The sequence below is a fragment of the Malaclemys terrapin genome, chromosome 10, assembly GCF_027887155.1.
Source record: "Malaclemys terrapin pileata isolate rMalTer1 chromosome 10, rMalTer1.hap1, whole genome shotgun sequence".
Classification (NCBI taxonomy): Eukaryota; Metazoa; Chordata; order Testudines; family Emydidae; genus Malaclemys; species Malaclemys terrapin.
Genome location: NC_071514.1, coordinates 5,578,315 through 5,603,451, shown reverse-complemented (window position 1 = coordinate 5,603,451; position 25,137 = coordinate 5,578,315). Strand labels below are relative to the sequence as shown.

The following is a 25,137-nucleotide window of genomic DNA, read 5'->3' as shown; positions in this document are numbered from 1 at the left end:
CTATCCCGTCTTCAGACCCTTCCATTCATGTCAAGTTGGAGACATAATGGTGCGGCTCATATGGGGAGCTTTCATTGCTCTATGTGTACTGTATGTATTCTGAGGATAATTAGGACTTCACTCTCCATTGCTATAAATCCAGCATCTTTTCATGAGCACTGGAATTCACGTACTGTTGTTTTTGTAAAAGGTACAAATGTGGAACTTCCCCAGTAACAGGTATGCCTACAGTTCTATAGGACGATAATGCTGAGTATTATTATTATTTCAGTGGGTTAAAATAAATATTGCAGTATCCAAGTCATGTATTTTTCTTTTAAATTGTCACTGAGGGAACAATAACAATTGATTTATTTTACAGTTAATTCACTTAGAGATCAAGCCAGCTATTCGAAACCAGATCATTCGTGAGCTACAAGTTCTACATGAATGTAACTCTCCATACATAGTGGGCTTTTATGGCGCTTTTTACAGTGATGGAGAGATCAGCATTTGCATGGAACACATGGTAAGTACATGTCTATCTATGTGTGTTAATCTAAATTTTGGTATCAAACTCCTGTGAATATAAAATCCAATAGATACCGTATTCTGCATATATTCATAGAACCTCTGTTAACATGGCAGCCCTTTATGCATGTATGGCGAGTGGAATATTGGAGTACAGCTCTACCATGCAAATCTGAGGACTTTGGATTTAGCATGGTTATGTTTTTACGCCCTTTCCAGAGACTGATCCTCTGTATCTGTCATAGCCCTACGAAAGTTCCTATTTTCTTCTCCTTTATCCCTAGTCTTTTCGAATCCACATTATAGCGACCATTCTTACAGCCAGTCAACATGCTGTTTAATCAGTCAGAGGCGTTACTGTTGCGGAGTATGAGGGGAAAAATAATCTCCTTTTACAGCAACTGCCAGCATCAGTGTGACCACCAATGTAAAAAGGGCTCAGATGTTTTTACCACTTGAAAACCTGTTCTGAGCTGGGTTTTTTTGACACAATGTTAAAAATACCTGGACTGTAATGCCAGTGGTGGCTTATCATTGGTGCAGCTGCTGTAAATATAGGTATTTAATTTTTCGAGTGTAGATGCATTCCCTCTATTCTCTCTGAAATGATATCTGCCCTGCCCATTCTTTCTGAAATCTTAGAGGAATTACAGAGGAAACTAGCAAGACCAGAAGCACCATAAGCAATGGCTGTTTCATACCGACATCATTTTTTTAACTTTTTCATTTTTAATAGAAAAGTACAGATTATTCTAGCCATCTGCCAGCATTTCTCTAAGCCATATGGAGCCCAATGTTTAGAGCAATTTTTCTGTGATTAAAGGTTATTCAAATCTCTCCCTCGTTCATCAGGCAGAGGAGGTTTTGAACAATTTCTGTTCAAAGAACCACATTTTCTAGCAAATAAAATGGTGTTTATAAAAAGAAGGTCTCTTTATTTTCTGGGGATATTACATAGTGTTAATTAATGTTGTCTTGACCTTCTTTAAAGGAAATCTTTAGGGAAAACGTATGGTTGCTTAGGTGCATGTGATCTAATTTATTTTATTATGTGCAAACAGAATATGGTGCTATCCAATAATATATATACTTGATGCTTTAAAGAGGCCAATTCCCCAGAGCTGAAACCAATCACGAGGAAAACTGAGTGGGTGGAAATGCTTAAACATAAAAACAGGAATGATGATTGGTAATTGTATTAAAAATGCTTTGATAGATGCCCAAAAAACACAATTCTGCAATCATGAAAGAAGACTTCTTTTGGTTAAAAGCCATCTTGGTTAAGAGGGGAGGTGAAATAAGTGCATGCCGTGTGTGAGTGTGTATTACACATACAAATGGAGAAGCTGATAACAATAAATACAAATACAGCAGTTAGGAAATGCAGACAATTGATAAGGGAAGCTAATGTTATCAGTCAGTAGGAGTAAGAACAATAAGAAGGAATTCTTTAAATATGTCCGGAACAAAGAAAATCCTATCAATGCAGATTAAGTGGGGATTTAAATTATTGTCCTTGTCCAGCTGAAAATATCAGAAGTGAATCTTAACTTCAACTAGCAACAAGTGCTTGATAAGCAAAATATTTGGGGTCTGCTCTTAAAAGCTGCTGAGCACCTAGACTTTCAAGGCAATTGAAGGTATCAGCACCTTGCAGGACTGGGGACTGATTCAAAGGTCTATTGATTGCCTTGGAGAGTGAATCCTTCTGTCTGATGAATCAATTTCTGAGAAAAAAGGACTGCATGTTTTTTCTACATATTATATAATGTATGTATTTTACATATTTTCCATTGGCACTCTTATTTATTTTGCCTGAATTCTTATTTGATTACATGAATGTGAGTACAACACTTAACACAGGCTCATATGCACTTTTTTAAATCTTTCCCCTGGGAACGTTGGGATGCACTCCTTTGAATGATAAAAGCTTGCATTGTAGCTTGCATACTACACTTCTACCCCGATATAACGCGACCCGATATAACATTAATTCGGATATAACGCGGTAAAGCAGTGCTCCAAGGGGGTGGGGCTGCACACTCCAGAGGATCAAAGCAAGTTCGATATAACGCGGTTTCACCTATAACGCAGTACGATTTTTTTGGCTCCTGAGGACAACGTTATATCAGGGTAGAGGTGTATATGGTTCTCTTTAGAGGTATGAAAAGTGACAGAGCACTTCCCACTGCTGAGTTTTGTTAAAGGAGGCAGAAAAAATATTATCCCATGCCTGGGGGTATGATTTCAAGAACTCTGGAATATTGCAAATCATCAGCCATGTAATTGGATCTTGTTTTTGTTTAAAGAAATAAAATTTAGAAGTTCTGTTTTTGTTATGTAGTCTCTGTTCTAGGAAATCTGCACAAGGCTACTGTTGAATTTGATCATAATCGGTTGCTAAAAATAAGTATCATTTATGCAGCTTTTCTTCTCTGAAGCTCTTAGCAACAGAGTTGCTTGAATTTGAAAGGGTGCAAGTGCATGTGTTAGTAACTTATTTAACTCTGGTAAAATGAGTGGAGTAGTTACTCAATGTGAAATTTGAAAAACAATTTTTTTTCTATTTTTTTCCTATTGGTGAGTCATAGCCTGTCCTCTGTGTCTGCATGACATATTGGCATCTTCAGTTACCATAAATACTGTCTAGAGTTCATACGGTACTGGTTATCAGTGGGGTTCCAGGGAACATGCTAGTGTTATTTGTTGCAAAAGAGACAGGTTGACATTACCTGATTTCTGAGTGCAGTGGAGCTGATAAATAGTTAAATGATTCCCTATCTAGTGCTCAAAGTTCTTCAGAACCTCCCGTTAACCTCTGAGGTTGGTCTTCAGGTGTCTTTCATAATTGCTATAATGTCTACTCAGAGTGTTCAGGAAATAGAATTACAGAATCAAAACATATACAGACAGTGTATGAAAAAACAGTATATGGTTGTTGCCTTCCCTATGTTCCTTGTCTTAAATTATAAATTTTCAAAGATGTCAATCTCTGCGCACCGTACATAGCATAATGGGATCCTGATCCTGCTTAGAGCCACTGCATGCTACTGGAATATACATAATAGACAGGAAGATTGTCCATCTAACTAGACTACTGTATTTCCCATCGAGATAAAATGATTTTGTGGTCTGGTCTTGCCTTTATCCCAAAGATCAACTCAGACCATCACAGATCACAAGATATAAACCTTCCATTCTGCCCAAATCCTGAGCATCTAAAAGAGAGACAGTGGCACCCCATGGACATGCAGAGAACAGTTAAAATGCATCTAAATACAAGTGTAGACTGCAGAAAGCTTACTGCGCTCCTAGTGCTTTGTCCTGCTGGTCATGGACAAGGCCTCCTTAGTAAGGAGAATCAGCCTGTGCATCGTGGAATCATACAAGGCCAGAAGACCATTAAATGACGCAAGGGTCCACCTCAGTGGTTGCCAGGTCTCAGGTTGTTTAAACTGATTAGTATAAAACTGATTAACCTTTTCTAATGACCAGTTGCACTTTTTCCCCTGATACTCACCACTGCAATATAAAGCAAAAAGGATAGTTTATTTCATCACAAGCAATGGGAAACAGCACATTGTCTGCCTTCAAAATTATAAGATTTTTTTTCCTCACAGACTGTAGGCTTTAAAATGTTTTGGATAAATATGATTAATGTTTTAATATTCAAACACTTATTATTAGGATGGCGGGTCCTTGGATCAAGTACTGAAAAAAGCTGGAAGAATTCCAGAGCAGATTTTGGGCAAAGTTAGCATTGCTGTAAGTATATTTGTAATGTACTCTGGGAAGCAGGGACCAGATGTCTCCATATTATGTTAGGATAGTGCCAGATCCAGAAGGCAAAAGCAGCCGGTTTGGGGGATTGAGGAAAATTTAAGTGGGACAGGCAAATATTACTAGGCTTTAAAGTGGTTTTTCTTTCTTTTTTTTTTTTTAAGAGTTTTTTTTTTTTTTTTTTTAATACATGTCACCACTTTGTAACTAAGAGCATTTGGATGGATCACACATATTCCATTGTGTGTGTTTGCTTTGATTTTCCACTAAGGGATGTCAGCTGCTGTTACTACCACTGGGTGGGAAAAGAACCAGCAAAATAATTAAAATGGTCTATTAAATGTTTTGAATGTTACCCTTTAAGTGTCTGTACTGCAGTAGGTTGTGTCCATGACATTTCTGGTGGTTGTTTGGTTAACATTATTCTCTTTTATGGGCAAATTGGAGTATAAATTTTAACATGACTGCCTTTTATTTTCTCTTTGAATTCTTGCCAGGGTGTATTGTGCTTTTGATTGTAGATGACATTTTGAAATTCTTGCTTGGACGAAACTCATGTTTTCATTTTTACTAGTTTTACAGCTTTGAAATGTTGAATTTTCTTTTCTCTAGGTAATAAAAGGTCTCACGTATTTGAGAGAAAAACATAAGATAATGCATAGAGGTAAGACCATGCATTATATCCCTGGCTTCTCTTTTCCTTGTATATTGAACATCAATAGAAATCAAGAGGTGTTTTTTTTTTTCTGTTTGTTTTTCATGCTTTTATGTCTCAGCTTGAATTTTTTTTCACCTGATGTATTGTTTCTCCAATCTCTCTTTCAACCATTAACCCTGTAGCTGGTGGGTGCTCTCACAACCTCAGTATGTTGCAGGTGTGATGAGCATTCTTTGAGATGTTAGCATTTCAAAGGAAATTCTCTGGTATGGGAGGCAGCTCGGCATGCGGCTTCCATCCCATCACTATGCAGTGGTGGTGATGTAGCTGTGTGGGTCCCAGGATGTTAGAGACACAAAGGGGATGAGGTAATATCTTGTATTGGGCTAACTACTGTTGGTGAAAGAGACAAGCTTTGAAGCTTATCAGGTAAGCCCAAGCCAATCAATGAGAGACATGTAAGAGTGGGTGTTTGTGTGATTATGTATTTGATATACTCTCTTTCTTTATGAAGAAAACTGTTAAAATACATTATGAAACAGTATTTATGACATTATAGTTCTCTAATTGTAATGGGTTTTCTTCTGGTAGCAACAGGTCTATTAGCCATCTTAGCTAAAAGCTTTGAAGAGGTTTAAAGAAATACAACACGCTGCCTTTAATTTCTGTTAATTTCCATTATCACCATTAAGACTGCGGTTCCTCTTTAAATTAAAAGTCACAGGCTTTTAGTAGATGTCTCAGGCGTTCATGTGCTATTTATAGAAGTCTACCAATCAGAAGCGCAGCCCTTTATATTTATTACCTAGTTTAATGGTTGTTAACAACATGGGTAATTGTTAAATCACATAAAAAAGAGGCAGGAGTTTAGTTCTAAATCTGCCCAGGTCTTTGAATAGACTTCACTGTGGGGTAAACACCCATATTGTTTCCTGCATCTTTTACCTTAACCTTTTAAATCCAGCTGTTTTTTAATCGGCTGCATGTCCTACTAAATCAGAAATGGCGCTTGTGAAATAAAACATTCTGTAGTTTCTTAAATTACGCACCAGAGATGGCTTACTCTATATTTTTGTTGCCTCAGCTCATTGCAGTGATTACACAATATAGCTATCAGTACTGACCATTCACCTAGTCTCTTGCATCATTTAGGATTCCACAGACTTTTGGTTATAAAAATATTCCATTCATCAAACTAGTCACTTGATATGTGGTTGTTAGCAAACCCAAGAAAGGATTAATAGGAATGCACGTAGATGTGACAGATTGAAGAACCACTTTAAACATGATGCAATAGACTGTATTTATTACATGTTCTCTTTTGGGTTTTACTAACAGTTGAATATAGGCTTCTGCCAAAGAGGTAGTAGGGACTTCATATGGATTTCTGATGGTAGCTGCAACGGAATGTAGTTCTTAATTTAGCGCTTAACAAGGTTTCTTGGAAAAGAGACCCGCTGTTTTAGGGCAGACCAAAAATGTGACACTTGCGCGCTCTCAACACATAGGTCAGCAATGGCATAACTCCTTTGACATCAGTGGAGTTGCAGCCTCTAATGACAGTGCAAAATTTGATCCTTCAATATTAAACATCGTAATGATGGGTGTGGGGAAGAAGGAGAATAAAATGAACTATATAGCAGTGTGGCTTTTTTTCTGTTTTGTTTGGTGGTAATGGTGATTTTCAGGAGAGGTTGTTTGAGGGGGTTGTGTTGTTTTTGAGATTTTCTTGTTTTTGTTTGTTTTGCAACATTTAGACTTGCATGTTTTTGTCATTGGTATATTTTTGAGGTTATAAAAGGGAAAATCAAACCACACCACCTCTGGTGGTGATCCCATCACATCTTGTAAAAAGACATAGTTTGGCCTAGTCAGTAGTTGAATGGGAGACCTCCAAAAAACGCCTTTGTAGTGTTAGTAATTCAGTAAGTTGGTGGCATTCTTTGGTCTGGCCTCTGTTCTGATGGAGATACTGGCTGCATTTTCAAAAGCTCCAAAATGACTTAAAAGCCAAGTACTATTTTCAACAAGGACTTAGAAGTCAGAGTCTCATTGAAAGTCAATGGGATTTAGGCTCCAAAGTCTTGTAAACATTTTTGAAAATTTTACCCTTGATCCTTTGTAGAAATCATAGAAATGTAGGCCTGGAAAGGACCTTGAGAGGTCATCAAATCCAGCCTCCTGCGCTGAGGCAGGACCACGTCCCTGACATGGTTTATCTAACCTGTTCTTAAAAATGGAAAACAGATGATCACTGTCCTCTTTATAACAGTCCTTAACGTATTTGAAGGCTGTTATCAGTCTCCCTTCAGTCTTCGTTTCTCAAGACTAAAGGTGGCCAGTTTTTTTTTAACATTTCCTCATAGGTCAGGTTTTCTAAACCTTTTACCACCTTAGTTGCTCTGCTCTGGACTCTCTCCAGTGTAGGAAAGATGTAGACAAAGTTTTGTGCCCAGAATTGGACACAGTACTCCAGCTGAGGCCGCACCAGTAACGAATAGAGCGGGTTACCTCCTGCGTCTTATGTACAATGCTTCTGTTAATACCTCCCAGAATATTAGCCTTTTTCGCAACTTAATCACGTTGTTGACTCACGTTCGATTTGTGATCCACTATAACCCACAGATGCTTTTCAGTAGTGCCACCACCTCGCTAGTTATTCCCCATTTTGTAGTTATGCGTTAGATTTTTTCCTCCCTAAGTGAAGTACTTTGCATTTATCTTTAATGAATTTAATCTTGTTGAATTCAGACCAATTCTCCAATTTGTCAAGGTCATTTTGAATTCTAATCCTGTCCTCCAAAGTATTTGCAATCTCTCCCAACTTGGTGTCATCTGCAAATTTTATAAATATGCTTTCCACTGCATTATCCAAGTAACTAATGAAAATATTGAATAGTACTAGTCCCAGGACTGACCCCTGCAGGATCCCACAAGATTCACCCTTCCAGTTTGACAGTGAACCATTGATAACTATTGTTTGAGCATGGGCATTCAAGTAGTTGTGCACCCACCTTACAGTAATTTAATGTAGACCACATTTCCCTAGTTTGCTTATGAAAATGTCCTGTGAGACTGTGTCAAAAGCCTTACCACACGGAGCTGCTCAGCACTATGCAACTACTGCTCTAAAAAGGGGTTTGGGATCTGTACCTGGTTGCCTGAGGCAAGTGATGATGGTGGTTCCTTCATTTGTTGTTGGCATGGGCCTGATCCACTTCTTTTCATGTGTTGTTGGTGGGCTCAGATCCAAACCCATCTTACCATTCCAGGAGGGGCCTATTTTCTGGTAATTGTTCAGCTGCATTGAGAATCTCTCAAAAACAGGCATTCTCATAGGATTTAGGCCCAAGGGGGTAGAGATCTGGGGAGAATAGCTAGCATTGTTTTATGGTACCTAACTGAACCTGAGCCCCACGAAAATCTGGATCTGAGAACCAACCACCACCTCCTTTCTAGTTTGACACTAGATTCTTAAAGGTGGTCAGCAGTGTAAAAACTCGTGTCTCTTTTCTGAGTTAAATTCTGCCACAGTTTGTGTCGAGATACTACAAAGTCTGGGTTTCTATTGGACAGTTAATGGTGATAGTCTATTCTGTACCCAGCCTTTTCTACTTGACACACTGAAAACTCGCATGGTGGAAAGTGCTTCTTGCTACTTATAAACTGTGAAACTTAGTTTTAAAATTAACTTGCGCTAATATTAGCACTTGTGGACCTCCTGTTGCCAGTCATTATCTTGGGATGCTGGTGTTAGTGGAAATCAATGAGCGATGGCAAACCACTGTTAAAGTGCAGTGAAAAACATTTTAAATAATTTGAATAAGAAGTCTGCTGTTTGAATTTGTTGGTACATATCAAGGAGCTACAGATGTCCTTTTGTTTTTTAAATCCCCAATAAAGCTGGATGGAATCTCACTTGCTGTCTCTGATACTGAGCCTCCATGTATTTGAGCATAAGCTATTGTGGGCTACAGCCCACTTCATCGGATGCATAGAATGGAACGTACAGTAAGGAGATACATATACACATACAGAGAACATGAAAAGGTGGGAGTTGTCCTACCAACTCTAAGAGGCTAATTAATTAAGATGAGCAATTATCAGCAGGAGAAAAAAAAGTTAGTTTCTAAGGTGCCACAAGTACTCCTGTTCTTTTTGCGGATACTGACTAACATGACTGCTACTCTGAAACCTGAGCCTTCATTCTATCACCGTCACAAACAGGTGTCACTTTTCACTCCTCTGGTGGCTGCCATATAACACACTCAATAGCAGAAGTTTTTAATTAAAACTTGATTTTAAAAAGTTCTATTTCACAGTTAGGACATGGTGAGAATTGCATCTCTCCATGGGAGCTCGGTGAATGCTGCAGGGAGTAGAATGAGGGATTAATCCAAAACCATGGTAGTTAAAGGGAGTATTTTCATTGACATCAGTGTGCTTTGGATCAGGCCTACAATGGAGCTTTCTTTGTCAAATTGATAAAGATTTATGATCTTTCGAATGTATATCTTAGTGAATGCCAACGTGTTTCATTGTCCTGGTTGGTGACCTATTAAATAGCTTTGACTGATTTTTGGGAGTGCATTGAGGACGCTGACTTTCTGGCTTAGCAGGTGCTAGATATGAAGCATCAATCACTCAGTTGATGTGAAGGGGCTGATTGTGTCATTTAGGAAGTGATCTCTTTTTTTTTTTTTTTTCTGATGTTGGGCTCCTCACTGGCAGTGTCATCTAATAGAAGTAAAGCAGGCAGTGCTTAGAATAGTGTAGTGGAAGCGAAAATGACACTGGCAAGGCGTGGATTGAACTAGTACACAGGGCTAAGATGTAGTGGCACCTCTTCCACTCTCCTTCCTTGTTCTCTGGACTCTAAGAATCAGTTAATTAAAAAAAAGTTTGTGTCTCTAGTCATTGTTGCCGGGATACACTTGGGTCACATATTTGAGACTAACTGATGCTGTGACGGCTGCCTGTTTGCACAACCTGAAATAATTCTGAGGTGTGAAGCCCTGCCCATTCATTTTGATGGGTGTTAACTCAGGTGCCCACTGATAATACCTTAAATGTCAACATTCCTTACAATTTCATTGTTCATCAAAGCATGTATGGAGGAAGAGGGAAAACCTTCTCATGAAGATCTGCCCAAATCTACTGTGAGAGACAGCCCATTTGGCCCCAGGAGTGAGTGGCTTTAGTAGATACAGCCACTCCTACCCATATACATATCCAATAAAGGAGTAACCTAGCAGCGCCCAGCTGGGCATCTCCACCTCCCTCCCAAGAGGGAGTCAAGCTCACAAACCCCAGTGGAACATCTGAGGCTCGTCAAGGGGAAGCCAGACCCAAGAAGCCCAGTGAAGGCAGAGCCCCTTCGTGTATTCAGATCCTACCAAGGGCGAGCCAAGCACCAGCAGCCCAGAGAACATGCATGATTAGAACTTGCACAGTCTGCCACGATGGGTGTCTCCGATGGGCAGAGCTTGGAAGAGTAACACTCTATTTTCCAGACTGAACCCTGACCACTGTCCAATCACAGAGAACAGGGAGCAATCCCATAATGGTCAGCTGGTAGAAGTCCTCTAGCTCCATTCTACTATATAGTAAACCTTGTAAAAGGCATCGGTCAAAACTTAACATGATGATACTGTCAGGCTCTGACAATTTTTAGCCGAACTTTAGGGCCAGCTGTCCTTATGGTGGGTTGGCCTTAGCTTTAGGTTTGTAAATCAGATCAGCTCTGCTGTGGTAGCTTTGACTCTAAGTGCAATCGTCCCTCACACTAATGGATGCATCAGAGGCTGCTCTTTCGAAGTGCATGGACCAACAGAAGTTCCTCCTTTACATTCCTTCAGTTTATCTATGTTCTCCACTTATGTGTGCTCCATACAGCCAATGAACTATATATCCGCAAACAGAGCGTTTTGTAGTCCGCTTTGATGTGCTGTGCGTTAGCAGGGTCAGGAATGTATTCAGTTCACACACACTGCATATTCTCGGTAGAGAAACTCTTTTAGAGTTGTGGGATGCTAGGCAAAGCACAGAGTTTAAAATTCTATTAAGATGACTCCTTTGTACTTAAGGTGATCCCACGAGCTACAAGATCAAAAGGAGAAGGAGCAGTCTGTATATTTCCTTATCTTGACACATGTACATATCTGAGTTCCACTCAAGTTCCAAGGTGCGGACTCTCACTTGTCTCAGTGTAAGTCCCTGGTGAGTGTGGTACAGGTTCCTCTCTGTGCCCAATCGGCAGAGGAAATGCCCTTGTGATAGCCACAGTTAAAGAGCTCAAGCAGCAGCAGCTCTGGAGGACCCAGTTCCGTCCTCAGTGTATTGGCCACCTGACTTTGAGGGACCACAGAGGGACACTGTATAAATAGGCTGACTTCATGCCCCCCTCTACCCCTTTATCCTGCTATCTAAGGCACTTGGCTGATTTTTAAAGTTAAAGTAGCTTTCTTACTCCTATTTGGAAATGGTCTCCTCTCCTGAGACTTCCTTGATCTTTGTCTTGAATAAAGAGCTCCTGGTTGCATAAGGACCTGGAACACTAAATAAAGGACAGCCCAAGCAAACTAAACTGCTTGCGAAAACTTAGGCCATGTCTATACTAAGAGCGCTTTGCTTATCTAGCTATACTGTTATATTATACCAGCAAAGCGCTCCTAGTGTGGATGCACCTTGTTACCAACAAAAGTGCAGTTTTGCTGGTATCGCTTATTCCAGTTCCCCCAAGCAAAATAAGCTACACTAGTAAAAGCACAGTTTTGCCAGTATAACTTCATCTACACTGGGGGCTTTTGTTGGCACTGCTCTGTCATAGCTCTTCGCAACCCTGACAGCCATAGCTATGCCATCAGAAGTCAGTAGTGCAGACTAGGCCTAAGATCCTATCGCACACAGCAAAAAGTGTCAGCTATTTAAAGAAGATGTTGTATATAATCAGGCATGTATTGTACCACGGTAAGTTCCCTTAATGGTGAGATACAAAATGTGAACTCACACCGTGGAATGAAAGTCCCCAAATGGTCCTATTTCAAATTGAAACATGTGTATTATCTTTCCAGCAAATAATCCCTGGCAACTATGCTGATATTGTAAGATTACAGCAATCAAGTGACTTTCTACGAAAATACGGCTTCACAAATAAATCACTGCTGTCTTGGGCCAGTTTTTTAGTTGTTGTGGTTTGTGACCCAGTCATACTTGGTCCAGAAAATAGACCCCTTCAGGTTTGGATCCGAACCAGGAGAAAAAACATGAGGCAAGTTTGGATGTAAAGATTTTAATCAAATTACTTTGCTCCTTCACACATGCTCTCCCTTCTCTGAAACTCAAAGATGTTCAGATTCAAGCCTCTGGTTCGGGCTCAGCTCTACTAATAACATTTATTAATACAGAATGTGCTTTATAAATCAAATGTTCTCGTCACCGGTTTTGCAGCTTTGCATTTAATTCTGCGTAGTACTGGTTGTTTTAAACCTTCCCTGCAGTGCTGGAAAATAAAACAACTCCCCTTTCTTCCCTTGAGCTGCAGACATGTGCTTTCTCTTTCTTTGATGTATTTAAACAAAACATTCAGGATAATCTCTATTCTCAGGTAGAGTGAAATACAGAATCAACGTTATGGGCCTAAGCTATGTGCCTGTGTCCTTTAATTTTTCCAGACTGTGTTTCTTGGATCACATTGCACCGTCGATATCTTTTGGAGATTGGGTGGAATTAGGGTATATCTACTTAAGAGGAATCAATAGGTACTTGGAAACTGCATTAATGTAATTGACTGCAGCTACTGTTGGTCAGCGTAACTGACTCTACAGCATTGCAGGCAATAAAACACAATATGGCAAAACTACAAAAAAGACACTCTTACCTTTTTTTTTGTAAAAAATGTATTTTGTCATAAGATGTTAACAGTAGAGTGCTCCTGAAGTCCAGAGCTAGTGTCGTTGGTCCAGAACACTTTCCAGCACCTAGCAGAATGGGGCCCTGACTACTAGGCATTACTTGAACACAAATAAATAGTAATCATAATGCTGACCTGGAGAAGGAGAATGAAGGGGAAAGGCAAAACTTGTTGGTGACACAAAATTAGTTAGTCAAAAGCAGGGCGAATGATAGACCTGCAGAGAGACCAAGTGAACCTAGGTAACTAAACAACATGACATTAAGCATAGCTACGCTGGGAGGCTGAGCTTATACTAATCAGGCTGTGTCTACAATGCCACTTTCAGCGCTAAAACTTTAGTTGTTCAGGGGTGTGAAAAAACACACCCCTGAGCGACAAAAGTTTTAGCGCTGAAAAGCGCCAGTCTAGACAGCGTTTTGTTGCCGGGAGACGCACTCCCAACTATAAGGCTACCACCCCTCATTTGGGGTGGTTATTTTTTATCGCCGGGAGAGCGAGAGTGTATTTGTGTTGTTGTTTTGTTTTTTAAAGAAACCATCACTACGTGAATAAAAATAGCAAATAACACCTGCAGATCAGCCAGGATAAAATTCCAATTGCTATCAGCTGTATTTTCATCTCATGCACTAGATGTATTTGGGGAATTTTACACACTCTGAAGCAGCCAGCATTGGCTGGTGTCATACATGTGATACTGGACTAGGTGGATTAGATAAGTTCTCTGTGTAGAGAACTTGTGGCAAGGCTGAACAAACAGATTTTTATAACTAGTCGCCCGCGCCGCTTCCCGCCGCCCCCATTGGCCTGGGATGGTGAACCACGGCCAGTGGGGGCCACAATTGGCCGAATAAATAAATAAACTGGCCCGGCCCGCCAGGGTGCTTACCCTGGCGAGCCGCGTGCCAAAGGTTGCCGATCCCTGTGTTAGAACAATGTACCGACGGTTGTGGTGAATTATTCAACACTGAAAATATGTAAATCAAGATTAGATGGAGATATTTTTAAAAGATCTGCTCTAGCTCAAACTTGAATCAACTCAGGGAAGTTCTATGGCCTGTGTTATACAGGAAGTCAGACTCGATGACCACAGTGGCTCCTTATGGCCTTGCTTATGAATCGCTCTACTTAGCACCCTCGTCTCTTCAGTGTTGTATATCCATCTTTCTGTCTTGAGAGGACTAGCTGGGAATGCTCAGCTCCGTTCCTCAGTTGTCTGGAGGGATTGATGTTAAGTGACCTGCGACACGCCCTTTCACCTTCTCCAAGGGTTGAGTACATGGCTCCTGCAGCACATGCCGGCCAGCTCTCCTGTGTGATAGCACAGAGCCCGGGACTGATCTCCAGGGATTGTCCTTTCCCTCAGCGTCACAGCCAAATGCTTCCATTGTGAAGGGTGTTTTGACATGCTCGTTCCATTTGGGCAATATAAGTTGCGTTGGGAAAATACTGGCTGCAGAGAAGCCGCTTAAGAGTAACCTGTTTACAGAGGTTGCAGGTGGGGAGTGGGCAGTGGAGTTCCAAACATCATGTTCTCGTCCGAATCAGAAGCTTTAAGGAGACATTGAATTTGCTCAAAGCATGGCAGGCTTTATTGCAAAGTCCAGGGTTTGCTGGGCTATTGTAAGAGCTACACTGTGATTCTCTTGTTTGTTAAATTTGTTAGTCTCTAAGGTGCCACAAGTACTCCTGTTCTTCTTACTGTGATTCTCAGAGCTGTCAGTAGAAAAACACATGCAAATGTAAGCCTTCAGAAACAAGCTGTATTCCAGGTAGTTCCCAGCACCAGAAGCACTGTTAGAAGTTCACTGACAACCGAACGCTGACATTTTAATTGTTTCCTTTGCCGTGAAAAGATGAAGATGGAATGTTTGTGCTGCTCAGCAAGCGCTGTCAAATGAGATGACGATAGGTTTTCAAAATGTCGTCTGTGCCTGCATTACATACCGCACTGGTGGGTACATGCATAAATATAGCTACTAGAAATACGGCATTCAGCGTTCTTCCAGGGGCTGCTGTGGCGCATGAACATTCGCACACTCACCTGTCCCAACACAAGGCTAACAAGCCTTGTCTGAAAATCCATGGGTAGCCAGGAGTTTTTATAACCTCGCACTGCTGGCCCCAAAGCGCTGGTCCGTGGCTGCTGCTTTATGATGACTATGGTTATCCTGCGTCAGGTTCCCAAAAAGAGGACATTGCTGGATGGGGGGAGGGTACAGTTGGGGAGTGCTAGAGGTGTGTGTGTGTGTGTGTGTGTGTGTGTACTGGAGAGGGGTACCTCAGGGTGCTGAGGGGTACCTGGGGCCTCACCCTTGAGGTGGGGGGCAGTGTTGCTCCCTGTCACGGTGGTAGGACGGCTGGCGCCGACTTGGGATGCAGCCACAGTAGTCAGTCAGCACTTCCCTGTGGGGCTCTCCCCCTCCCCAGCGCTGGGAGCCTGGGCTCGGGTGGGCCGGATCCAGCAGCTGTGGCTGCAGGGGCGGGACCAGTCGGGGCGCAGAGATTGCTCTTTCTCATCTGCAGTATCTGTTCTGCGAAAATCCCAGACATTGCCTCTTATTCGAAAAATCCGCCTGGACGGAGGGCGGAGGATCAAAAAAAGAGGCGATGTCCGGACATATGGTAACCCTGCTAATGAGTGGAATTTCAAGCTTAAAGATTTACTGCAGAGAGAGACCAGGGGCTGGATCCCTCCTACAGTCAGTGGGCAGTGACCTAGATAAGGGGGAGGAAATCTCCGTTGTGTAGAATCCCCTCGGTGGTTCTGTTGCGGAGGTGGGGTTTACCCCCGCCTGGAATTTGCCGCAAGTCTGGCCTTGAGCCCATGAAGGTCTCCCAGGATCTCTGCCTGCGTTGATGCACTCTGCACATGCCGCCTGGCAGCAAGCTCCAGGGGAGTCGTGCTACCAAGGACTCCCCCAGAAGCTCTTCCCTCCCATAAAGGGGAAATCTGTGTTGCAAAAAAGGCTCCATGGCAAAGCAGTAGGTGTATTATCTTTCCTAGGCGACCTCCATGGGGCTAGGAATGGGATGCATCCCTGTGGAGATCTTCTTGGGGCCCTATGTAGCAGGGAGGGAGACTGAACTGTGAAGGCAGCTGAGCTCCTCTTCTCGGCACGAGGGGAGAGAGTCGTGTGTGCAGCGTCCCCTCCATCTTGAGAACTTGGCCCCATGTTAGGTCAGTGTGTGGATTTGCTGTGACTTAAAGCTAGTGCTGAGTTCTGTGCAGTTACGCTGGATTGATGCTACTGTAGCTGAGCTCAAGGAGCTCTGCAAGGCATTGAAAAAGCAGTTCTCGGTGTGCCTGGGCATCTCCAAGGGACCTCTTCAAAAGCGGAGATGCTTGGAACCAGAAACAGCAGCAAGAATTTTGAAAGGCAAATACCATTTCTGGTCTGTTTCTTTTCAAAGTAAAAAAAATCAATTTACTTCTAAAAATATACCCTCCACCTCTGTTTCCTGGTCTGTACGTCTCTTTTCAAATCAAGTGTAACCTTTTACACAGAGCCCTCCCTGTTTTGGGGCGCTGTGTTAGCATCAGCTTTCCAAGATGACCCTGCTACGGACATGAACTGCACACTGACTCCTTCGGGGATGTGTTGCAAGCTGCCTGGAGTATGTTTTAGATAAATTCTGAACTAAAATATAGAAGAAAATGTGCTTGGGGTGGGAGCTGCTAAAACGTGCAGCAGCAGTGTATAAAACAGAAAAGATTCTGCTTCAAGCACGCTGGGCATACTGCGAAGCATCCAACTTCCTGAAAGCTATTTTAGGCTGTGTCTAATCTATCCATTTTAGGTATTTCCAAGGCCTCATCACCTGCCCTCTAAGTACTGTCTGCTTGCTAATGGCACAGAGTATTTTGTATCCAGTTAAAATGCAATGTATAGAAAAGAATTTGTCAGCACAAATCGTTCCCCACCTACCTCTTGAGTAGTGCTTAGATTTGAGTGAGGAGACTATGGTAACTAACAAGGAGTTTCAGAGTAGCAGCCGTGTTAGTCTGTATCTGCAAAAAGAACAGGAGTACTTGTGGCACCTTAGAGACTAACACATTTATTTGTGCATAAGCTTTCGTGGGCTACAGCCCACTTCTTCGATGCATAACTTCGGCTATGCATCCGAAGAAGTGGGCTGTAGCCCACGAAAGCTTATGCTCAAATAAATGTGTTAGTCTCTAAGGTGTAACAAGGAGTTGCAGTCAGTGTGCTCTGGGGTCACAGATGCACAAACAGGAATTTTGAAAGTTCAATTCCTCCCTCAGTCCAAACCAATTCATAATCTTTTTTTTATATTTTTTTAAACTCATTGGTGGCATTCTTTGCAAATGTGGCTGCCTGTTTCATAAGCCCTGTAATTCATTGGTAATGACTCTGGGTAAGTAGTCAATTATATTGAGAAATTTCTTATACCTACAACAAAAAGATGAAAAGAAATGCTCCCAGCACTTTAGCATGCATAAGTAGTTGGTTATTAGTTGCCTAGTTACCAAAGACCTGCATTAGGGTTCCATTTAGAGAAGTAGTGCTGAATGTAAAATCTCAACCAGTTTTCTTCCATCTCAGGTAAACTTGATCTCAAACTAAACAAACATTTAATTTAATGCAGTGTTTCAGTATCAGAATTGTTCTCAGTTTAAAATAGCCCATTTACTTTGAGTTTATTTGCTAAAGATAAGAAATTGCTTTTTTACACACACAAATATTTTTATCAGTTTGGGATGATAGGACACATGGTTGCATTTCATTTAATGATCCGGTAAACTAAAATGTATAGATTATTAATTATTTTTTATTGAATATAGCTTGGCACAAAAAAAAGCCATCAAACTGGAGTTAAGTTTGAAAGTACGTTAGCATGTCTGAGACCCGAATGTGAAAGTCCTTACAAGAATGTTGTAGACACTACAAAACATACATTGGAAAAACAGGAAATTCTGAATGAAATTTAAACTTAAACACAAACCTTTTGTACCTTCCAGGGAGAGGAAGGGAATCAGGTTGGAAGTTAAAAGGAGAACAAAGGGAGGCACATGGTTACTCCCACCTTTCATGTTACTTTCATTGTCAAATATTCCCATTTTATATTTCTATCTCATCCATTCATTTTTTTTCCAGATGTTAAACCATCTAACATTTTGGTAAACTCTAGAGGTGAAATCAAGCTTTGTGATTTTGGTGTCAGTGGACAACTGATAGATTCAATGGCAAACTCGTTTGTTGGGACACGGTCCTACATGTCTGTAAGTACAGCTCTTTTAGCTTTGAGTTTACTATGCATTGTGGTATAGTTTTTGGTGAAATCACGACTGCCGTCACTACAGTTTATTTACAATTATTACTCACTGCCTCACTGAAGTATTCAAGTATCACATCAAAGTTCAAAAATGGATTTGTTGCAATGCGTGACTTATGACTTGGAGTCTTCTAACATTGCAAAAGAGATGCTGATGCATCTGCATTGCAAAATCCAATCAGCTAATGCATTGGGGTTTTGTGTACATGCATCTCCAAAAAAAAAAAGCGTATAGAGTTTGTTCTTCTTATACAAGTCTTTTTCCCTATCCCACCCCCCAAAATTTCTCACAGTTGCTACAATTGCGAGGCTAGGCAAGATGCTGTCTACACAAGTGCTTCTACCATTGCTATCGTAGGGTGAGTTATAGTAACGGGGAAAAGGTTCATGTAGACAAGGCTTAGTGCAGGGGTGGGCAAACTACAGCCTGCGAGCCGGATCCAGCCCGCAGCGCCACCGGCACCACATCCCTGCGGCCCACGGGCAGGGGGGCAGAGGGCTCCATCAGTTGCCCTTGCCTCCAGGCACTACCCTCCGCAGTTCACATTAGCCGGGAATGGGGAACCGCGACCAATGGGCACCTCGGGGGAGGTACCTGGAGGCGAAGCAAGGGCAGTGCACGCAGAGCCCTCCGCCCACCTCCCCCAGGGGCCACAACGCTTCCGGGAGCGGCGTGGCGTGGGGCCAGGGAAGGCATGCAGGGAGCCTGCCCTGGCCCCAGTGCACGCTGCTGCCACCCTGGAGCCGCTTGAGGTAAGCGGTGCCAGGCTGGAGCCCGAACCCCTGCTGTACCCCACCCCCCAACTCCCTGCCCTAAGCCCCCTGCCTGCACCTCGCAATCCCCCTGCCCTGAGCCCTCTGCCACATCCTGCACCCCTCCTGCACCCTAACCCCCTGCCCTGAGCCCCCTCATACACTCCGCACCCCTCCTCTGCCGTGATTCCTTGCCCTTAACCCCTTCCTGCATACCGCACTCCCTCCCACCCCCTAACCCCCCGCCCCGGCCCTGCATACAATTTCCCCACCCAGATGTGGCCCTCGGCCCAAAAAGTTTGCCCACCCCTGGCTTAGTGGCTAGTGTGGGACTACCTTAGTGGGTGTTCTCTTTTGAAAACTAGTATTCAGGAATAATGTGCTATTTAAAGAAGCACTGTGTATCATGTGGCAACCAGCACGAACATGAATTGTGGATCTTTCACTCTAATGTATGATGGTATTTGTCAATTTAATGCAGATTCTATTAACTCATAAAGCTGGGGCTTTCAGAGTTTCTTCAGTAGCTATGAAATTGAGGCTGGACCTAAAAAAAAGAGGGGGGGGGGGGCGGGAAGGTATACTGCTCATTCTACTCAGAATGGATCCTGCTTTTCAGGATGCTATCTTCTCCATTTGTCATCTGAGGTGGGTGTCAGGTTAGAAGTGAACCAGCAATTTATGTTGCAAACTTGAGATTTGTGGGTGCTGTTAAACAGCAAAAAATTGTCACAGCTCCTCACTTTTTGCCCTGGGTGCTGGTGTTTTTGTTTTTATTTTTCTTCTGATCAGGAACACTTGAGGAACAAAGTATCGCATAGCTTCGATTTCCGCTGACATGTCACTTCCACAGGTTGAAGGTCTAGCTTGGTCCCACGGCATTGTATTTCAAAGATCAAATCATGGTGGTGAATCTGCTTGTTCTCTGTAGTAGTTCATTCTTTTGCAGGTTAAATTACTGATATTGCACAGTGTCTCTCTTGGCACTGTGTTTCAAACTATGGGCGAAAAGGCTTTGCTGGACCATGATCATTTTGCAGGCAACACCTGATTTTTGATGTCTCAATACAGCGAGATTAACTTGGAGCTATTTTCTATCTCCTGTCCGCTACACGCCGTTCTGATGCACTTAGTGCCATAAAGGTCATTTTCATGGCTGCTGCCTGCTACGTCTCATTCATTCACTTTTGTTTTTCATCTAATACTCCAGCAAACTCTAGAATTTATCCCCCTTTGGATAGTTATTCTAAAAGGGCTTTGGCTCCAGCTCAGGTGGGACATTGGAGAAGGTCTAATATGAACTCGCAGAAATGGTATGTGGTTAATAAAATACCAATTACACTTGTCATAGTGGTTCAAAGATGTCATTGGTTAAAGGGTTTAATGGCTATAGACCACTGACATCCGATAGGAATATGTATGAGGCTATTAACTCAGTTTTCAAGGTATGAGTGCCTAAATGTGTGCATTCGAGTCTTTGCTCTTCTGGAGAACATGAGGCTCAATAAAGAGGCGGGAAAAGGGCAAGATGAAGTTTTGTATTGAGCCTTCTCAAAGAAAAACGTATATGGGAACCATGTGGATTAATTTTATATACTAAAACTACAAGAGGGAGAGTGTTTTCAGTCTTTACCACTGGTTTGGGGGTGCTTTTTTTGCCACATATTACTAATAAAGCAAGTGCAGTAACTGACTGTATATTCCAGTCTGTGTTTTGCACTTTATACACTGCTCTCATGGACATCTTGAGAACCTTTTCAAGTGATTTTTGTTGGAATGGCTGGACCAGTTAGTGTGACTGTACCTGAAATACATGTTTCATTTCCCCAATGTGTGATTCAATTTTAAAAAACAAAACCATATTTTTAGTTGAAGACGTGCCATCTGTTAGAGAGGCTCCTACCTACATACTTCCCACTTGCTGAAAGGGTAGGTTGGCATGAGTGTGTATACCATGTATATTGCATTTTTTAATCTTTACATGAGATTTTTTTTCTCTCTGTCCCTTCTGTGCTCTAAGCTTTCCTAGGCAGAACACCATCCCAATAACATTACATTTCAACATCTGAATGGTTTTGAATGTGCCCATCCCACATGGAAACTATTTGAAATATTTTCCTACATTGTTTTCACACTTGTCAATAAAGCACTCCAGGAAACCTACACACTACATTTTACAAGCTGAACATATGTTTGAATAGGACAGACTCTCATTTTTGAAAAACCTTTCAAATAATTTAAATCTGTTTTCTTCAGAAGTAAATTAAGTATTTTGAAAAAGAAACATCTGAAATTGGAGTTTATTGTTGCGTAATAAGTACATTCTCCACAGTGATAAGTTTTTCCTTTTATTTAAAAAAAAACTTAGTTGAGTCATTGAAATTATATGAGAACAAATATTTTTAAATAATATTTTAATATTCATGACCAAATGCTAATTGTTTGCCTATTCCATTAACTACAGGAGCTGTGGTACATATTTCACCTCTCCTGAGTCATGCTATACAGCCCACAGTTGGCAAATTACGCCTTTGAAATACAGAAAATAGATACGCACCAATGTGTTCAAGCCCCAGTTTCATTGTGTCACAGGAAGGTTGGCATTTTAAGGGGCTCAGGGTCCAGCTTCTGTTCTGTGCCTAGTTTCTGCCCAGAGCAGAGGCATTCTGGGACTGGGTATGGGAACTGTGGGCTATGCAACAGTGCAATGGAAAGCCTAGTGGAATTTAAGGCTTTTGCAAAATGCACTACTGCACAGTCTACAGTTTCCGTGTGCCCTGGAGAGCTAAGGCAGGGGAGGTAATATCTTTTATTGGACCAATTTCTGTTAGTGATAGAGACAAGCTTTTGAGCTTACACAGAGCTCTTCTTCAGGTTTGGAGAGCTGTCCGTCTCAGATTGCCTGTCTTCTGGACAGAAATCTGACGTAGGTAGAGGCTGGACCTTAAACCTCCTTAAAAGGCCAGCTTGCCTTGTGACATTTAGAAAATCTTTAAAGTTTTCCCCTTTCTTTCTTTCTTGAGGAAAGGGGTGAATCCTTGATTGCCCCAAAATAACTTTGATTTTCTTATTTTTTCAATTTACATGTGAGTTCTAGCAATGAATTCTATTGCAATACTAAGATACTAGCTCAAACACTAGTATTTTCTTTTGCAAAAAGTAGTAAATCACCATTAACAAAATGTTTTAAACACTTCATTAAAGGTAAATTTCTATAAATTTAACTGAATTGGGTATCTGAGTTGTGCTACTGACAGTGATTCAATTCAATGTTTATTTTTAAATTGTGATGAAATTGTAATGATGGTCTTTAATTGTTAAAGTTCAAAGTACCTGAGGTTTATGGAAGAGTTCGGATTCCAGACACTTTTAAAAAGTCAGTTATGGACTCCTTGACTGCCATAATGATTTTTTAAAAAGTCATATTCATATGCTCAAGTGTTTATTTTATCCATCACTCTTTCCAGGTTATTGCAGTATGTGATTTTCTTACCTCTTACAATGTTTTGGCTTTTCTTTTCGTAGCCGGAACGACTCCAAGGTACTCATTATTCAGTGCAGTCAGACATCTGGAGTATGGGATTGTCACTGGTAGAAATGGCCATTGGCAGATACCCAATTCCCCCTCCTGATTCCAAGGAGTTGGAGCTGATGTTTGGCTGCCCTGTGGAGGGAGACTCTCCAGTTTCTGAGACTTCACCCAGGCAAAGAACACCTGGCCGACCAATGAGCTGTAAGTGACTGATGCAGTGTAGCATGTGAAAGCTGGATGGGTTTGATGGGAAGAATACATAGCCCAAAGGTGGGGTTGGGGGCGGGGGGAGGAGGAGAAGAGGGAAAGCCAGATTCATGCTGTCTCCTTCCAGCTTCATGGAGATCCCAGAAAGAAGCTATTAGAACTTTGCTGCCTTTGTCAAACAGACCTGTGCCTGTACCCTTCTCCAATGGGACAGTGTGTTTGGAAGAGCAAAACCGAGTATTGTCAGACTGAATGTATTTCTACCTTATTTTACAAACAGTTAATATATATCATCCATTTGTAGCCTATGGACCAGACAGCAGGCCTCCAATGGCAATCTTTGAACTTCTGGACTACATCGTCAATGAGGTAAACAGCTGTTTACATCTATCAGAACTCCCTTTTAAACTGTTAATTCAAGATTTTGGGGTTCATTTTTTTTAAGTGTATATTGTAAACCAAGCCTCTTAGCTCTCTTTAAAAACACAGTGGACCAAACTCATCCCTGGTGCAAATGCACTGGCTTGAATGAAGTTATTAGAGCCCTGCGCGGATACAAAATTTGTATCTGCATCCGATCCACAATCTGCAAAAATGGTCTGCGGATATAAAGCTGATATCCATGGATTTGCAGGGCTTTAGAAGTTACACCTGGGATAAATTTGGTGTAATCTATTGCAACTGAAGATCAGGCTTTAAATAGGTCTGTGGCTTTCCAATGACACATGTGGTTAGGAGAGAGGATGGCAAAGTGTAATATCAAGTGCCTGCATAACTATCCCTGTGTTTGTTTTACCGCTATAATTGTTGTCTCTGAATTCCCCAACTACAGCTAAACTCTCATAATTCCAGTGCTTATGTCTTTATTGCATCTTCTTCTATGTGCTGGCAAGGGCTGACCTGCCATAAAGAACAAGAGAAATCCCAGTACCAAGGGATCAACAAACTACTAACTACCAAAGTCAAAGAAATTAAATATGATTACTGGTGATTCATGTATAGGCATTTCTAGGACACTCATAATTACCAGTCAGCATTGATGTTTGGTTCTCCTTGGGTTCTAGATTTTACCTGGGTTACTGTTATGCTACTGCAGGGGTTCTCAAACTGGGGGGTCAGGACCCCTCAGGAGGTCACGAGGTTATTACATGGGGGGTCGCGAGCTGTCAGCCTCCACCCCAAACCCCGCTTTGCCTCCAGCATTTATAATAGTGTTAAACATATAAAAATGTGTTTTTAATTTATAAGGGGGGTTGCACTCAGAGGCTTGCTGTGTGAAAGGGGTCACCAGTAAAAAAGTTTGAGAACCACTGTGCTACCGCATCCGTTTCTAAAAGACAGAACTCCTCTCATGCTCTTATTTCAGAGAGCTTTACAATACCTCTCCTGGGGTCAGTCGAGCAGACTTAACACTGGGTGTCATTGCAGAATCTTGTGCTTTGGACTGAAAATGAGGATGTTAAAACATCAAGGCTGATATTTCGCTTCAGCTCTTATTCGTAGCTGCATTGAGTCTTCAGACACTGGGATAGAGAGTGGCATTCTTATGGATACAAATGAACGCGTGTGCACGAGCACACTTGCATTTTCATCCTCCTCGCATATAAAATGCCTTCTGTCTTTTATAAGCGTTTACTGATGTTTCATGTTTGTACTCCATTAGCTATATATATAAAAAAGTTTCAAAATCTGACTTGCTGCCAAGCCCATGGCCCCTGCAAACACTTCTCATTCCATAGTAAATATGAGTGCACATGCATTGCCATGGAAACACTAAGTATATGGTTTTTTCATTCTTGAAATACAGCTGGTTTTGCCGTACTTAATACGTTAAAGCCCTGACTGTGCAAACACTTACACTAGTGAGTAACTTAATGCACAGGAGTAGCCCTATTGAACTCAATGGGCCTACTCTTATGCACAGTTACTCACATGTGTAAGTGTGTAGATTTAACTCTAATCCAGTAGTTAACAACATGGAGGAGAAGGCAGTGTCTACCCACCTTTACATAAAATAACTCTTATCTTACCAAAATGCTTGGATTTTAGCTAAAGATTTTTAATTCAGAACCTGCCTGTACTAATTCCCTGTGGCAGGATATTTAAATTAGGCTAGAAATGTTATGCAAATAAAGATACGTAAATGGCCTCTCCTCCCACCCCCACTGGAGGATGGCGATAGATACAAATCGAATTAGACCGTACATACTTGCTGTAAGGCTGCTTGAAGCCCTTGTTGTTGGCTTATACATAGAAAAATTAATGAGAGCTGTGCATGGTGCTTACCAGCATCTGGGTCCGTCATTGGCAGGTAAAATTCCCAGAGAAGGGAACTGCGGTGAGGAGCATATAGCTAACATGGCGACATTAGTGTTCATTTGTAACTTTTTAAAAACAGACTCTTCCTTCTGTTTAGTAATGCAGGTGGGAGTGCTTTCTTCTTTTAATAAAGATGCTCAGTAAGTTAAGATTGGACTATGGCATTGA

At 41.6% G+C, this 25,137-nt stretch overlaps 1 protein-coding gene across 2 annotated transcripts in view; it reads left to right on the top strand.

The window, feature by feature from the left end:
- Positions 1 to 25,137, top strand: part of MAP2K1 (mitogen-activated protein kinase kinase 1) — a 62,872-nt gene that overhangs the window by 31,192 nt on the left and 6,543 nt on the right. For both annotated transcript variants that reach the window (XM_054042546.1, XM_054042547.1), the window contains 6 exons: positions 362 to 508; positions 4,198 to 4,275; positions 4,903 to 4,954; positions 17,981 to 18,105; positions 22,437 to 22,644; positions 22,955 to 23,019. In XM_054042546.1, the coding sequence (XP_053898521.1) occupies positions 362 to 508; positions 4,198 to 4,275; positions 4,903 to 4,954; positions 17,981 to 18,105; positions 22,437 to 22,644; positions 22,955 to 23,019 (675 nt within the window). The remainder of the gene's footprint in view (positions 1 to 361; positions 509 to 4,197; positions 4,276 to 4,902; positions 4,955 to 17,980; positions 18,106 to 22,436; positions 22,645 to 22,954; positions 23,020 to 25,137) is intronic.